At 37.1% G+C, this 18,199-nt stretch overlaps 1 protein-coding gene across 2 annotated transcripts in view; it reads left to right on the top strand.

The window, feature by feature from the left end:
* LOC110029559 (GPI ethanolamine phosphate transferase 1) overlaps positions 1 to 18,199 on the top strand; it is a 97,185-nt gene that overhangs the window by 6,807 nt on the left and 72,179 nt on the right. For both annotated transcript variants that reach the window (XM_020731904.1, XM_020731905.1), the window contains exons 3-4: positions 12,842 to 12,997; positions 15,031 to 15,324. In XM_020731904.1, coding sequence (XP_020587563.1) covers positions 12,842 to 12,997; positions 15,031 to 15,324 — 450 coding nt within the window. The remainder of the gene's footprint in view (positions 1 to 12,841; positions 12,998 to 15,030; positions 15,325 to 18,199) is intronic.

The following is an 18,199-nucleotide window of genomic DNA, read 5'->3' as shown; positions in this document are numbered from 1 at the left end:
AGAAACTTCATTAAAAAGTTTATCAAAATAACTCACCCACTTATGTTGAATATCTTTTTCTAAGAAAAATACTTTTTAATTTTCATATTTAATACACTTTACTTGAGTCAAATCTTCATTTTTTTTTGCCTTTGTTTGGCTAGTTTATACACATATTTTCACCCTCCTTAGTATATAATCTATTATAAAGATCATTAAAAGCAGAATTTTTAGCGTCATAGATTATTCTTTTAGACTCTCTGCGGGCCATTTGATATTTTTACTAGTTCTCTAAGCTTTTACATTTAAACCAATTTTTATAACATAACTTTTTATATTTTATTTTTTCTTGCACATTATTATTTCACCACCAATTATTTTTATTTATAAAAAAAATTCTTTTGATTCTCCAAGCATATGTTTTGCTACTTGTTTAATAGTGTTTGTTACTTTATCCCACATAACATTTCTTTCTTCATGAATATCTCAAATTTTGAAATCTTGAGTTTTACTCATAAAAATAATTTTATTTGTGTCTTTTAAGTTTCTCCATCTAATTCTACGATGCTGAGTCTTAGTATTCTTTATTTTACAACTCTTAATCTTAAAATCTAGAACTAATAAACTATGTTGGGTACTTAAATTTTCACTTGGAATGACCTTACAATCTTTACAATTGCGACGATCTCTTCTTCTCATAAGAAAATAATCAATTTGTGTTTTATTAGATCCACTCTTATAAGTAATAAGATGCTCATCTCTTTTCTTGAATAAAATATTAGTAATAATTAAATCATACGCTAAAGAAAAATTTAAAATAGCTCTAACTTCTTCATTAGTTACTCCAAAACCGTAGCCACCATGAGTATTTCTGAAGTCTTCTACTACTTTACCGACATGTCTATTTAAACCCCCTCTAATAAAAATTCTTTCTTCAAGAGGTATCATTTGTATTAAGTCTTCTCAATTCATTCCAAAATTTATCTTTAGACCCTGTATCTAAACTTGTTTGAGGAGCATAAACACTTATAATATTAAAAATCTTAGTATCAATGATAATCTTAAGGGCTATAATTCTATCTCCAACTCTATTAATTTTTACAACATTATCTTTCAAACGCTTATCTATAATTACACATACACCATTTCTAGTGCGACTCTTACAAGAATACTAAAATTTAAAACCTAAATTATCAATCTCCTTAGCATTTTCTCCATCCCACTTAGTTTCTTGAATTCATAAGACATTAATTTTCCTATGAATCATAATATCAACTAATTCCATTAATTTACCATTGAGAGTACCTATATTCCAAGATCCTATCCTAATATTAGTTTCATTAGTTTCATGGACTAACTTCTTTATCTGCATTCGCCCGTAATGTGAGAACCCTTGCTTATTTAACACTATCCCCGGACGCCGGTGTAGCGACCCTTGCACACTTTTCACTGTATTCAGGTGATGCAACGCGTCGCTTCCAGGGGACGCCCTAGCACTTACACAAAGATCAAAAGGATTTATGTCATGATTTTTTCGATAAGTTTTACACTGGCTGTCGACTACCTAACGTAACCCTCCACTTTTCGCATCCGGGCTTGGGAACGGCAATGACAGTGTTAAAAGATATTTATTTTTTCTCCAAACCTAATGTTTTATGAGAGTTTAGAAGTAAAATTTTTTCATTAATAAGGAGACTTGTCTGTAAAGTGATGATGCATGAAAGAATATTATGGGAAAAAATGTGCTTCTAAAGAGTGAATAAAGATAATTACTCTTAGTTGTATAATATATAAGAAAGCTAAATACATTGCAAAGAAGGTCGTGAGTACCCACCAAGGAAAAAGTTATGATTTAATGATTTCTATGATATATCGATCATTAAGGAAGGATAAAATGAGATATATAAAGTAATTTAGTTAAGGGATGTTATATTTAAAGATTTTAGTTAAGAATTAAAAGCGACTATAATGATCTTAATTAAAGAAGAAAATATAAAGTACATATAAAAATGATTGTTAAATGAGAATTTTGACAAAAAAAAAAAAAATATTTGAAGAGTATGATAGACTAATTATTGAGTTCTAACATATACGTTAAACTCTAAGCAAAGACGATGTACATATTAAAAGATGGGGAGTTATGAGTTATTTTATAGCGGCTTGGCTAACAAATATTTGCAATTGAATTTTAATGAATTAAAAGATGCCAAATTATTGCAGAAGAATTTTTTTGGTACCATTATTTAAGATCATATGGGTTGTTTAAAACTGTGGTGATTATAGAGTAATTGAATAGGGTAAAGTTCTATTGATATAATATCATTAACATTATTTCATGTTAGGAAGATCTTTTATGGAAGAAATCCTTTGCGATAAAATAATTATTGATAAGTATATGAAGTAGAGGAAGGATCTACACATGATTTTTGCTGATTTTGAGAAAGCTTATGATCAAGTACCAAATGATTTAATTTGGTGTGTATTAAGGCAAAATATATGTTGCTATACTCATGTAGATGTAGCGTTGAATAGTAGTATCATAAGTATCCGCTAAGTGATCTATTATCTTAGGATTACATCAATGATTATTATTAACTATTTTATAGTTTTATTTGGTCATGAAAGTGCTTAAAAAGCATATTGAAAGTGAGGCGTTTGGTCATATAAATTTTCTTACTGGTGACATAGTAATAAGTGGTGTGACATATGTTAAAATGAGTGACAATTTAGAATGATAGAGATAATTTTTGGAAGATAAAAATGTCAAGGTTACTAGAGCAAAAGCTATATAAAGACATACATTTGTAATGGTGGTGACATTAACAATTATCAATTTTATTAGAAAATAAAGTGACATGTGGGCGTGATATGTTTGAATATCTTTGATTTATGATTTAAAAGTTAGAAAATAGAATGACACAATATCATCAATGTAGTATTTATTTAACTGATTTGGGCTAGTCATACTTAATTTCTTGTTGGCTGATTGAAGGAGCCAAAACAATCAACAAAGAAGTTGAACCAAATTTTTTTTCATAAAATTTTTCGGCCCCCTTAGCATCTGTTGCATAACTTTGCTTTATTTTTATTTAAGCTTTCTGAATTAGTTTGAATTTAATAAAGATAATAATAATTTATCCTAATTTAGGGTTCACATTATTTTATACATAGGACCTTATGTATGGTGATTGATTATTGGTTGGATTGTTTAAATTATGATGTATTCAATGAACGATTTCTGTACTCCTTTATGGATTCCTGGTTGTATTTTCTTGAGGATTGGACATCAATAGCTTAAGGATTCAGCTTTTCATTTTTTAATTTTGTTTCTATTTCTTAGCGCTTTTTACAATGCCACCGTATATGCTCCATCATTTTGGCATCAAAATGAACTTCCTATTGTTTGCTCAAAATTTCATCACTTTATTGTCATTTTTTTCTAGATTAGATAACTTCCATGCACTTTTTAATTTCTTTTTTGTTATGAAGAAAATATAAGATTTTGCCTTTTTATACAATATCCCTCTTCCAGCATTGAACCTTCTCTCTTTCTCTCTTTAAAATGAATGAAAATTGGAAATTACAATCTCTGTTCACCAGCCCCCTCGTTGTGTGATTTGCCTACTTGTCAGGTACTTTGCTTTTATTCTCCATGCTATGCCCTCCATCATGTAAAGTCCCTCAAATACTCCTGAATTTTCTAAAAAAACCCAAATCTGAATTTCAATTCACAATTCAAAATAAATTTGTTCGTAATCAATTTTAGATATTTCTCGACTTATCTAAATTCAACTTAGGCAGTATAAAAACTCTATCTAGAAATCAGAAAGAAAAAAATTGTAACTCATTAAAGTTAAAATGTTAGGAGAAATCTTGTACCTGGGTATCCTAAGATTTGTGCACTTCCTAATGCCTTAAAGCAGCTGCTTTGTGTTGTAACTGTTGTATACAATCTTTGCTAGGACTTTATACCAGGAGCTTAGTTTATAAATTAATAGAAGAAAAAAGATAAAAAGCCCTTTATCCCTTTATTTGGCTTACAATCTGTGGAACTCTCTTGCATCTGACAACAAATCTACCCAACATTTTTCTTAGAACAGTGCATTGAAATTAGTGTTTGGTCGTGCTCATTGAAAAAACGTGATTTTAAATTAATTCTTTTATTTATTGGCAAATCTATCCTTTTATCCATCCATAATAAGATGGAAGTTTGCCTCTTTTTGCTATTTTTGCTATTTTTGCGGTCACTTTTCCTGCTCTTACTATATAATTTTATTTATGATGTTTTTTTTCTGCAATCTTCCTCATATATGTGATGCGGGGCTCATGGGGGGGTTGACCAGTGCAGGCAAACTTTCATTCATTTTAAAGAGAGAGAAGGTTCAATACTGGAAGAGGGATATTGTATAAAAAGACAAAGTTTTATATTTCTTCATAATAAAAAAAATAAAAGTGTATGGAAGTTATCTAAGCCAGAAGAAAATGACAATAAAGTGATAAAAATTTGAGCAAACAATAGGAAGTTCATGTTGATGCCAAAATGATGGAGCATATGCAGTGGCATTGTAAAAAGCGCTAAGAAATAGAAAGAAAATTTAAAAATGAAAAAGGGAATCCTCAAGCTATTAATGTCCAATCCTCAAGAAAATACAACCAGGAATCCAAAAGGGAGTACAGAAATTGTCATTGAATACATCATAATTTAAAAAATCCAACCAACAATCCCTTAGAGGGGGCTCCCACCATCCTCTCCTACTTCTTTTCCTTTTTCTTTTATTTTTTCCTCTCCTCATTATCTTTTTTTTTTCTTTCTTTCCTTTCTTGCCTCCCTAAACCTTTCCTAATTTTATAACCTTTCCTAAAAAAAATAAAATTTGATTTTATTCTCCTTCTAAATTTAATACCCTTGCATTAAATCTGAAATCTGATTTTATTTCCTTCTCTATTTCAAATATCTTGCCTAAATTTTGAGATATGATATTATTCCTTTCCTATTTTAATGCTTTCTAAAAGTGAGTCAAGTCTTTTATTAATAGGGGTTCTTGTGTCTAGGGTAAGAGACTTTGCATTTTAAAATCTGAATTCAGCTTTGCATTTTTTCCCTCTCGAGGTTTGTATCCAACGACGAGGAAGGTGTTCCAGCTGTAACCCCATCCTAAGTGGCGATTATCTTTGCCGTTCTGACTTCTCCACGCTGTCCTGCAGTTCGTCGACGTTTTAACCAACCTCCAGCACTTCCAACCACCTCCCTGTCAGCCCTCAGCTGCCCGATTCCCCCCTGCTGCTCTTCGAGGTTGCTGCCAGCTCTCCTACAGCCTCCCTACTGCCCTTTCAGGTTGCCAACAATTCCCTGCAGCCTTCCTGCAGGGTGCCGCAGCCTCGTGCTGCCCTTCCAGATCTCTGACAGCTCCCCTTAGCTTCTCTGTAGGCTGCCACCGTACCTGCAGCCTCCCTCACAGCAGACCGCAACCCTCCCTCTACCGTCCAGTCCACCGCTGCCTTCCTCCCAGCAGGCGACGACGTCTTTTCAGGCCTTCCCTGCACCTCCCACCACTGCAGGGTCCCTTCCTGCTGGCTTCAGCTGTCCTCCGCCTCCGCTCATCGACTTCAGTCGCCTTTCTTTCTGCCACCAGATTCCACCCTTCGACGATGTTTTCCACTTCTTATGGCCGAGGTTCGACACCTCGATGAGCACCGACTTGCTACCCCACTTTGCCTGACGTCGCTTTGGCCTTCACCGCAATCACTGCTCCAACACTACCTCTCCGGACTCCCTCCTTGTCGAGCTTGTTGCTACTTTATTTGTTGAGTCTCTGTTGTAATGTTTGTTCTATGTTTTGATTTATGTTGCATTTTTTCCTTTTCTTTTGAGTCATCGTTGTAATCGTCCTTTTAAGTTATTAATAAATTCATGTCTTGCGTCGTGGTTTGGGTCAACTCCAGTATCATTTGATATCAGAGCTAGCCCAACCCTAGTCCTTACCTTGGGTTCCGTAGCATTCAAACACCTACCCAAGCCAATTTTTTTCCCCTCCTTTCTTTTTTTTCTTTTCTTGTTTTCTTCTCTCTATTCCTTTTCTCTGTCATTCCTTTCTTTTTCTCCACTCTTTTTGACATCTTTCCTAAACCATCAGCTACGCTCCCCATAAAAAAGTGTACCGGACCCCACTCAGCATGCACTACAACGTGAAATCCGCCGTCCACAACAACAATTGGTAGAACTAGATGAAGGAATTCAATGCGAGGTTACCCTCGAGCATGACCTGGAGGGTCGATGAGAAGACAGGGACAACGACATGAATTTGGGTGTTGTGGTATATTGATAATAGAACGATCGACGATGAAGCCAAAAAAAAATAGAACAAGAAAAATTCACACCAGAAAAGAACACACAAATTTACGTGGTTTGACAAATTGACTACATCCACGGAGTTGTAGAGGATTTTACTAATTGAGGAATTTACACCAGTCGATCCTTTCGACAATTACAAGAGACAACTTTATCTCTTCCTCTCTCTCTCTCTACCGGAGAGTCACACCACACAATCGAAGAGAACTCCAAAGAAAACAAAGAGGAAGCCTAGAATGCTTTTCACGCCTGTACCTCCTTCACAGGTCCGAATAAATGGAGGAGAGCAATGCTCTTGGAGTTCGAACGCTTCTCATCTTCTTCCTTGGTTCGGTTGCAAGCCAGCAATCGATCGCCAAAGATGAAGTATAAACCGAGAAGAACGAAGCCTTCCAATTTCTTCTGCAGACTTGGATTTCAGTCACACCAAGGAAATCCCGAAATTCTCTTCGTTTAGGGAAAGGAAGAAGTTACCGAGGAGTTATCAGGAGGGGCGGCTTGGTTCGCGAAATAGTAAAGGCGGGAGCAGTTAGCTCCAATCGCGAAAGGGAGGCGGGAGCGGGAACAGGTAGAAATCGCAAAATATTTTTTTTTTACTTAGCTTTGGAAAGAATAGTTAGAACCGGGCTCCACCATAACATCAAGAAGGTCTCAACACCGAAGAATACCGTCATACCTTTTTTTTACATAGCTTTGGCAAGAATAGTTAGAACCGGGCTTCACCATAACATCGGTAAGGTCTCAACACCGAAGAATACCGTTCATGCCGTTTTGGCGTCCAATAATAGAGGAGACCACGAGAAGTTGAGACCACCGCGACTTCGACATTAAAGTATATCTCCCTGAATTTGATGGAGGTATGGATCCAGATGAATTCCTTGACTGGCTGCGAGCAGTCGAACGAACATTCAAATACTAGGAGATACCTGAAGATATGGTCAAACTAGTAGCTATTAAATTGAAAAAGCACTCCTCGTTATGGTGGGACAAGCTACAACGACAAAATCATGAAGTGGGACAAAATGAAGAAAGAGCTACCATGGAAATACTTCCCCCCCACTACCGCCAAGACATGTTCCAGAAGCTCCACAGCCTTCAACAACGAGAAATGTCTGTAAATGAATTCACATCCAAATTTGATCAGTTACAAATAAAGTGCAACTTGGTCGAGCAAGAGGAGCATGCCATCGCCCGCTAACCTGGAGGCCTGAAAATCATCATTAACAATGTAGTTCAATTACAACCCTATTAGTCGCTGAATGATGTACAAGCCTTAGCCCCGAATGTTGAGAGACAACAAAAGCAGACCATATCATAGTCTTTGTTTCAACATTAATCCTCATACAAGCCAACCTCAGAAGCTACACCTACTAACAAAGGCACGTCAGGAACAAAGAAAACATCATCCAAGGATGCAAAAACTGATTCAAGCAACAAGAAACCAGAAAAAGGTAGCCCTTCAGGGTTTAATGCCAACTAGAAAATGTTTTGGTTGCCATGGTTTCGGCCACATCGCCTCTAGCTGTCCCACAAGCCGAATTGTCTCTTTTATAGACCAATATGTCATATAGAGGAAAGCGAGAATGAGGAACCAATAGAAAATTCCGATGAAGCACTTCAGCTCCCAGAGGATGAAGGTGAATTGCTAGTCATACGACGAGTCTTACAATCAGAACCAACACGTGATCAATCATGGCTAAGACAAAACATCTTTCAAACAAAGTGTACAATTAAAGGTAAAGTTTGCGGCCTGATAATCGACGGTGGCAGTTGAGAAAATATCACATCGGCACTAATGTTGATAAGGTTAGAATTACCCACACAAAAACATCTTCAATCCTATTCCCTCACTTGGCTGAAAAAGAGGAATTAAATCTGCATAAACCAACAATGCCTTGTTAAGTTATCGATAGACAACCAATTAAAGGAACAAGTATGGTGTGACGTCGTTCCAATAGACACATGCAATATTCTATTTGGACGACCTTTGCAATATGACTGTAAAGCTCAACACGAAGGGTTAAAAACACATACTCATTCAAGAAATTGGCAAACACATCTTCTTACTACTAAGTAAAGATGCAAGAGGTGCAAAAGAACAATCGTTCCAAGAGCAACACTCATGCAATCAGTTCGAGAAGCACTGATGGCACTAAACCTAATCTTACTCGAGGGGTCCGAGGAAGAAGTCTTAATACCAGCATGCCTACAACCTCTATTACAAGGCTTTCAGGACGTCATGTTAGACAGTCTGCCAGAAGGATTACCACCACTGAGGGACATTCAACATGCAATATATCTGATACCTGAATATATCTTACCAAATCGACCGACCTACAAGCTAAGATGATGAAATATAAAGAACTACAACGAAAAGTGCAAGATCCCGTCACCAGAGGGCTAGTTAGAGAAAGTACAAGTTCGTGTGCTGTGCCCGCCCTAATGGTACCCAAGAAAGATGAATCACGGAGGATCTGTATCGATTACAAAGCCATCAACAAAATAACTATCAAGTATTGATTCTCAGTTTCTCGATTAGATGACCTTTTGGACCAGTTACACGAAGCCACTTCGTTCTCAAAGATTGACTTATGCAATAGATAACACCAGATACGGATGAGGCCCGACGAAGAATGGAAAACCACCTTCAAGACACAGGATTGACTATATGAGTGGATAGTCATGCCCTTTGGGATATCAAATGCACCCAATACTTTTATGAGACTAATGAATCAGATATTTCCCAACCTCATTGGGAAGTTCATCATAGCTACTTTGATGATATACTGGTATACAATGATTCTGAGGAGGAACACGTGCAACACTTGATAGAGGTATCGAAGTACTCAGGAACGAGACATTATATGCCCATCCAAAGAAATGCACTTTAATGAAAAATCAAGTATGTTTTTTGGGGTACATCATATCCAGTGCAGACATTCAAATGGACCCCACAAAAGTCGAAGCCATTATACTTGGACCTCTCCATGATTATTCACCGAATTAAGATAGTTTTTAAGGTTATCATCATTCTACTGTCACTTCATTAAAAATTTCAGCACTGTTACTACTCCCCTCACCGATCTTTTAAATGGAAAAGAGTTAACTTGGCCTAGCACCGGGCAGACCAGCTTCGACACACTCAATGAAAATGTAACTCAAGCACCAGTTCTATTCTTTTTAGATTTTACACGACTGTTTGAAGTAGAATGTGACACATCTGGCGTCGGAATCGAGCCCGTACAGAGCCAAGGAGGTCACCCCATCGCGCTTTTTAGGGAGAAACTCATCGAGTTCAGGAGGAAATACTCAACCTACGACAAAGAATTCTACACAATTATAAGAGCCCTCGAGCACTGGAGCCACTACCTATTGTCAAGTGAGTTCACTTTGTTTATAAATCTTGAATATTTGAAATTTCTAAATAGCCAGAGTAAGCTTAAAAGCCAAAATGCATAGAATTGTTGGCATCATTCAATTTCGTCCTTAAGCACATGCTGGGAGCTAGGTGCGTCACAAATGCGCTAAGCAGACGTCACTTATTAATCACCTCAATACACACAAGCGTCGTAGGGTTCGAGATCATCAAAGACTTGTACATAGCAAACGAAGGCTTTAAAAATATATGGGAACAATGTTAGGCAAATTCGACAATGCAATGCTACTGTGCAGATGACTACTTGTTTTATCACAATAAATTATGCATTTCAAGATGCTCCTTTAGAGTAACAATTGTACATTAGAAACATAATGGAGGTCCCACTTTCCATCTCGGCGGAGACAAGACTCTCACTCTTGTCAAAGAACACTTCTTTTGATCTCGACTAACAATGAATGTAGAGTGACACGTCCGACAATGCAGGATTTTCTATTTGTCAAAAACAAGGGGGCATAATAGATGGCTGTATACGCCATTGCCCGTATTAGAACCACCCTGAGTGGATGCCAACATGGACTTCGTATTGGGTCTCCTTAGGACAGAGAAACCAAGATTTTGTAATGGTTGTAGTGGACTAATTTTAAAAAATGACAAGTTTTGTACACTATCACTGCACACTTGATGCCTCTTATATAGCTGACTTATACTTCAGAAAGATTGTCTCCGCCAAGATGGATTGTGGGGCCTCCAGAACTATTACCTCTGACAGAGATGTCAAATTTGGAGTCACTTTAGGTGTACTTTATGGGGGAGGTTAGGCACCAAGCTCCAATTTAGTTCAGCAGCTCATCCAAAGACACAAGGTCAGACTGAAGTTGTGAATAGAAGCTTGAAAATCCTACTGAGATGTTTTGTGGGAAAGAATATCAAATAATGTGATCTCATTCTCGTCCAAGCAGAATTCACCTACAGCAGATCCACAAGTCAGACAACGGGACACAGTTCATTTGAGATTGTCTACGACCGCAACCCACTCGCAGCGCTTGATCTGGTTCCACTCCTATCAACTTCAGAACTCAACCAAGATGCTACAGAACAGGTTCATGAAATCCAACAAATACATGAAGAGGTTGACAAAGAGATTGCTAGACAAAACAAAAAATATCAAGCACAAAAAAAATAAGTCAAGAAAAAAGGTGACATTCAAAGAGGGTGATCTCGTATGGATTAGGTTGAAAAATGAACGATTCTCCGTAGGAGCTTTCGAAAAACTGAAATCTAGAGCAGACAGTCCTTTCAGAATTTTGCGACAACTCAACGACAATCTATACTAGATTGACATACCGAGGGAATACAATATTTCAGCCACATTTAATGTTGCTGATATTACTCTGTACTTTGAGGATCCAAAAGCTTCGACATTTGAGGTTGAAGCTCCCCTAATCCTGGGAGACTGACGTGGGGTTCATGGGAGGGCTGACCGGGTGCAGGTTCAGCCAAGCTTGACTGGCCGGTCCCCTTAAAGGGGGGCCCCTCCGCCCTCTCCTTCTACTTCTTTTTCATTTCCTTTTCTCTCCCGTCCTTGTCTTTCCCTTTTTTTTCTTTCGTTTTTTGCATCCCTAAACTTTTCCTAATTCTCTATTCTTTCCTAAAAACCAAAATATGATTTTGTTCTCCTAATTTTAAAATCCTTGCATTAAATCTGAAATTTGATTTGATTTCCTTATTTTAAAAGTCTTGCTTAAATTATGATATTCCTTTTTTATTTTAATGTTTCTTAAAATTGAATAAGTCTTTTATAAATAGGAGTTTTTGTGTCTAGGGTAAAGGTCTTAATTTTAAAATCTAAATTTGGCTTTGCCTGAAATTTTTCCCTCTTGAGGGTTGTATCCGACGAGGAAGGTGCTCCTCATGTAACCCCGGTCGAGGTGGTGATTATCTTCACATTTTTAACTCCTCTATGTTGTCCTGTAGTCCGCCGACGTTCCCGCCAACGTCCAACACATCTGGCCACCTCCCTGTCATCCCTCAACTGCCCGATTCCTCTCTACTGCTCTTCCAGGTTGCTGCCAGCCCTCCTACAGCCTCCCTACTACCCTTTCATGTTGCCGACAATTCCGTGCAGCCTCCCTACAGGGTGGCGCATCCCCCTGCTGCCCTTCCATATCGCTGACAGCTCCTCACAACCCTTTCAGATCTTTGACAGCTCCCTTGCAGGCTTCTATCGTCCTACCGCCTCCCTCACAGCAGACAACAACCCTCTCTCCAGCGTCTAGTCCACTGTCTCCTTCCTCCCAACAGGCTGCAACATTTTTTCAGGCTTTCCCAACGCCTCCCACCACTGCAGGCCCCTTTCTGTCGTCTGCAACCCGCCTCCACTCCTTGCCTTCGGCCGCCTTTCTTGCCTCCGTTCCTCGGCTTCAGCCACCATCCTTGCCGCCTCCAGATTCCACTCTTTGACGCCGTTCCTCTACGAGTGCTGAATTGCTACCCTACTTTGCCTGACGTCGCTCCGACCTTCACCACAGTTGCCGCTCCAACACTACCTCTCCGGACTCTCTCCTTGTCGAGTTTTTTTTTTTTTTTTACTTGTTGAGTCGGGCTAACTCCAATTTCAGTTTGTATGCCTCTTTTGTATTATTTATATTAGATTAAATCCTAAAATACCATTTGATTATTCTTATGTGACTAATTTAATCCCGGTGTATCATATTTCTCACATTTAGTCCCTAAACTTTACAAAATATGATTTGAAACATGGTTGTCATGCAGATGAGGTGATTCTAAATTTTTCCCACTTTAGTCTCCTGATTATATGAAATTGATCTCAATGTACCCCCCGAGGGATTTATTCTGGATAAATCTTGTATAATCTAAGAGAGTGAATTGCAGAAATATGGCACTTTGGGAATAAATTGGCCCCATATAAATAATCAGGTGGCCATTTTGATGTTTAACCCTATTTATATCTGTCCTACAAATTTCTCTCATGTGAGCATTTTTGTGCTTTTTCGAACATTTCCACTTTCTATTATTGTCGAGATCTGTTTGTTTCTTTTTTTTTTTTTCACCAATGACATTTTTTTTTTTTTTAGCCAAAGTCTAATTTGGAAATGTTTCACACTTTTTCGCAGGATGGAAAGCTAATCCTGTTGAGTTTGATTCAGTTTTCAATCGCAGTAGACACACATTTGCTTTTGGTAGTCCGGATATTATCCCAATCTTCTGCGGTGGTTTGTCTCATAGTACTTGGGGTTCATACCCCCATGAATTCGAAGACTTTGCAACTGGTTAGTTTATAGTGTAATAGATTTCATTTGTTTTGTATGTCCTTTTCTGGCACTGTTTTTGATAGTTGTTATGTTTCTTACCTTCTTATTTTAAAACGTAAGAGTTTAAAAAAACATGATAATAAAAAGTTTTTGATTTTTATCCATCATTACACTAATTTTCTTACTTACTGAATTTTGCTACTGTTTGTTAACAGCACATCTAAATGTTTGGTGGATTGATTAGTTTTCAGTCATGGCGGTATTACGATAAGGGCCATATATAAGTTAATATTTAGTTGAAACATGTTTGTTTACTCTCAGGAGTTTTGTAACTTTGACTTTCAAATTAAATGTTTCATTGAAGGCGATGATTCTTAGGGTATGCAGCCTGGTATTTTTGTCTGTTTAATCAGTGATAGCTGCACGATTTGATGGTAGCTTTGCTTTATTATGGGCTTATTTATTTTCTTATTGTTATTCTGTTAAATTTTCTTAAGAAAAATAAGGAAAATAACCTTAGCAATGCTAAATCTTAATTTTGCAACTTAAATTACCTTTTTGAATGCTCCATTGAGTTGGCCCACCGAGTCCTCAACTGCCTGGTGGAATCTCCATATAATTAGAGCTGATGGAATCTTTCTTCATTGAATGCCGCATTTGCGCTAACAAAGGTCTGATTTTGATTTTCTAGTCAAAGCAACTCCCATACCTACATTTCTTCTAATACAGTTAAAACCTATTCTGTATAAACTCCAGCATAAATGATATTAAACTTAAAAATATGCTATGTACTACTCGAAAACAAGGCTAATTTTTGCATTACAAAAAGAAAAGGCAACGTTTAAGATCTACTGATGATTAGCCTTAATGCATTTTAAAGTTGTCTTGGTTGGCTGAATTCTTCTGGCGACTGGATAGGTTATGTGAAGCTGTCAAGAACGCAGCTAAGCATATTCGTATCTGCCTTTGTGTGACATGGGAGACTGGTGCATGGTTTACAGTTTATGTGTTTAAAACAAAATAAGACCAAGACCATGTCTGTTGAGACAGATTCATTCATGGGTAAGGTCATATACGGGGTTGAGTAAAGTGCCAAAATAAACCCCTGATTATTTGCAGAAGGTTATTTTAGTCCAAGAGTTTATAAAAATGCTAAATTAATCCTGCATCTTTTAATGGGGCTAAATTACTCACTGGGGATTATTTTAACCCATACTAAAAGAGTTTGGGGACTAAATTGATTTTTTTATAAACTTTGGGATGACCCCCTACAGAGAGGTCTTTTCTTTGAGCATTTTTGAAATTGCTTGACAGCCCTGAGTTATTTTTTTTAACATCTACTTTTTGGATGTTGTAATCTGAAAGTTTAGAGAAGAATTATGCTGAACTAGATATTTGCTACAGTATTCTCGCTTCTTCTTACGGATGGAAATGGAGAATTGGGGATGATAATCACTCTATTACTGTACTTGTGAGTGTTTGCGAAGGCTGCTACCTTGCTCATCTTGTACTTATCTCACGAGTTCCTTTTAAATCTTCTTTGATAATTTGGTGTAATTTCTGTTTGTAATATATTCTGTTTGATAATGTGCAAAATACTTCATATGCTTATGATGCCATATATCTGCTGCGTTACGTCAATTACTATGAGTAGCATATAAATCATTTGCGGAGTTTTGTCATCCTGCCCCCCTTTTCTTGAAATATCTTTTTGATGTCATTCATTTGAAAGTTTCTTTTTAATTTAGACATCAAATTTTGCTAGATTTATATGTTATAATCAGGAATGATTATTTTTATTTTCTGAAATTTACATAAGTAGCACACAATTCTTATTTATTCTCATATCTCTCACCTAAACTTTCATATTTACACACATAGCACTTTGGTGCTTTAAACCTATGCATGATTTGAGTGCTATGTGTGTACATATGAAAGATTAGGTGTGAAATATGTAAATTCGTAAGAATTGTGTGCTATGTATGTAAATGTCCCTTTTATTTTTTTCTTTGTTTTGAGCTAGCTTTTACTGGAGCAGTTTTTTATTGCAGATGCATCTTTTCTGGATCAGTGGTCTTTTGATCAATTTTACAGACTTCTGAACAGGTCCTATGATGATAATAAATTAAGGGAGCTGCTTCAGGAGAATAATGTTGTCATATTTTTGCATTTGCTTGGTTGTGATACAAACGGCCATGCACATAGACCCTACTCCTCGATATACCTGAATAACATTAGAGTTGTTGATCAGATAGCAGAGAAAGTTTACAATCTTGTTGAAAACTACTTCAAAGACAACAAAACATCTTATATTTTCACAGCAGATCATGGGATGAGCGACAAAGGTATGTAGATATTTTGAATTATTTTCTCTTTTTTCTTAAGAAGTTGAGTTTTGGCATATAAAATATTATTTTAGGAAACTTCTCTAAATATATCAAGTGGAGTGTGATTATTTCGCTGTATTGATTGTATTTTTATAAATAAAACGGTTGTCTATTGAATAATGTACACAATTTATTTTTCCATTGGAATGAGATTAGAGCAGGACCATCCTTCCTCACCCTTTTGTTTCTCTAACTTGCAACCACATTCCAGGACCTTATCAGGGTATTGCAACTGATCACGTAATGGTTTTGAACTCGCAAAACCACTACTGATCTATCCTGCTTCTCTTGCCACAATTACGAACTAATTTTTTATGATTGATTTCTCAGTAGCACTTCTCATGACTCTGATATTGGAGTTAACCCAAATAATAATAGGAAATTAAATATTATTACTGAAATCAAATATACAGTTATAATCAAACACATTTGAAAGGGAAAATACAACTCACACGACACACAAAATCACATTAGGGCGGATCCTAGGTGATGGTGGTGACGGTTTGGGGGGCTTGGAGAGGTGGAGACAAGGTAAGGAAGGGGTTTCTGAACCGTGAATGAGGGATAACAATAATTATAGGCAGCTGGAACAACAAGGCAACAGGGGGCGACGGTCCAAACAACGACAGTTTGTTATTTGGGGTTGCTAGACAACAAGAAAACAATAATGAGAAGGCGTTGTGATTGCAGTAGCGACGATAGAGACTGGAACAGTGAGGGCAGTGAGATAGGCCTGGAATGGCGATGGAAGCGAGTATGGGGTGGCTGGAAGGCTGTGAGCTATCGAAAACAACAAGAGGGAGGATTGGCTGCTGATTCAGAAGGAAAGTAGGACGTTGGAAGGCAGGAGGTTGGAACAACGATAACAGCAAGCTGGGGTGCTGGAATTACAAGGAACTTGGGCTTGTATGTAGAAACTACAAAAACATCGTCGACAACTGTTCCAAGAGGCTACAACTGCACAACGTTGCTGATAATGGGTTTCAGACCCCCTAAATATCGGGCTATGAAATATTTTTCTGGCTCAACCGACTCACACTCCATATGCAAGTGGCCAAACTGTGTCATGAACTCCACTAATATATCTTGCTGTTGTAGGCGGTGGAGTCTCAAAACCATATCCAGAAGTAATGAGGAGGCATGTGTTTTCTCTGCATCTCCTTACTCATATTCTCTCATCTAGTAATTTTGTCACTATCTTCTTTCTCTGAATTTGTAAGTTTTCCTACCACAAGGAGGCTCTCTTTCTCAATTTAATGGTTGCAATCTTCGATACCTTTATTCTTGAAGGTCCTCACAACTTATTGTAGCTATTCAATAAAGACATTTGTATCCATACCTTCATCGAACTTTGATAGATCTACTTTGATGCCAAAATTCCCATGGTCTCCCGGTTATTTACTATTATAAATATGTTTGTTTTTTTTTAAATGTTAGCTTTTTTTGAGTTTTTTGTCATGACAGTTGTCGGTGTCTCAAGTTCTCCCTTTTATGGTTGTATCCGAGGACAGGTGGTGCTCCGACTGTATCCAGCTTCGAGGTGGTGATTACCTTCCTATTTCCTTTTCCCTCCCCTCTGCCTGCTTGGCAATGTTCTTTTCTCAGTGACCCCTTTCTGCCATACGCTCCTATGTCCACTCGTAACCCACTTCCAACCCCTTTGTCCAGTTGCAACTCTAATAGCTGTGCTCTACACTGTCGTAATCTCCACTACCCGCTTCTTCCCTGCCATAACCCATTTTTTGTCTGACTGCAGTTTCCGCAAAGCCTTCCCTTGATTGCCTGTTGTTGGTCCAACCCAGATGTGTCTGCATGTTGTGCCTCCAACCCATCCCAACCCTTTAGTTGCTACTGCAACCCAATTTCCAACTTTTAGCTATGGCCGCAACCTCCAACTTCTCAACCTACCTATTGTCCAGTCAACACCACGACCTTCTTCCTCACCCTAAGGTGTTGTTTGTGCTTGTTGACTTTTATGTTGGTTCTAAGAACTCTTATGTTGTAATTCCACCATAATTTTGGGATAATATTTTCAGCTCGTTGCTATTTTTGGGTTAACTCTAATATCATACTTACTTGTGCCCTTTTTTTTTTTCTTCTAAACATATGTTTTTTTAATACATGCATTATAAAAAGAAAATGGTATGAATGCAACAACGTTAATTAACTAGAATTGTTAGGGTACAAAAAATAAAAAAAAAAGAAGAAAAGAATAAATACATAAAATAGTATAGGAGAGCAAAAAAGAAGAACATGTGCTCGATTGGATCACGTTATTTGTCTATAAGCATGTCATCACTTATACTACGTCTATCAGAATCTTTTGGTTGTTGATTATCATTACCAATATTTTGACTAACAGGAGGGAGAGAGGAATCGTCACAACCACAATCAAAAGGATTAACGGAAGATACTGAAGCCATGACTATAGGGCTAGTAGGGACACACACACAATTGACTCAGGATTATGAGGAAAATCAATTGGTTCTAAATTTTGAGATCAAGCTTGAAGTGATGATGGGAGTTTGATTTTTTAAATGACCTTCTTGTTTCTGAACATTTGATTTTCTTATAATCCGATGAGTTTTGAAACAACTATATCCAAAAAATTTATAGAACACTTTAGGGGATGCCTTGAAAAATTACTTTATGCCAATAATTATATAACTTTGAGCTATTTCACTTATTGTTTTTCAAAGAAAATGCAAAGTCCATTTCATTCAAAGTTCTGGCCATAGAAGGCCTCAAAAGATGAACAAGCATCCACTTGTAGAAGTTTATCAAAGATAGATCCCAAATAATAAAGTTGCTTAATTGAAGAAAAAAAGTCGAA

The sequence above is a fragment of the Phalaenopsis equestris genome, unplaced genomic scaffold, assembly GCF_001263595.1.
Source record: "Phalaenopsis equestris unplaced genomic scaffold, ASM126359v1 Scaffold000595, whole genome shotgun sequence".
Taxonomy (NCBI): Eukaryota; Viridiplantae; Streptophyta; class Magnoliopsida; order Asparagales; family Orchidaceae; genus Phalaenopsis; species Phalaenopsis equestris.
Note: the sequence above shows the minus strand (reverse complement) of the source record. Positions and strands in the feature narration are given on the sequence as shown.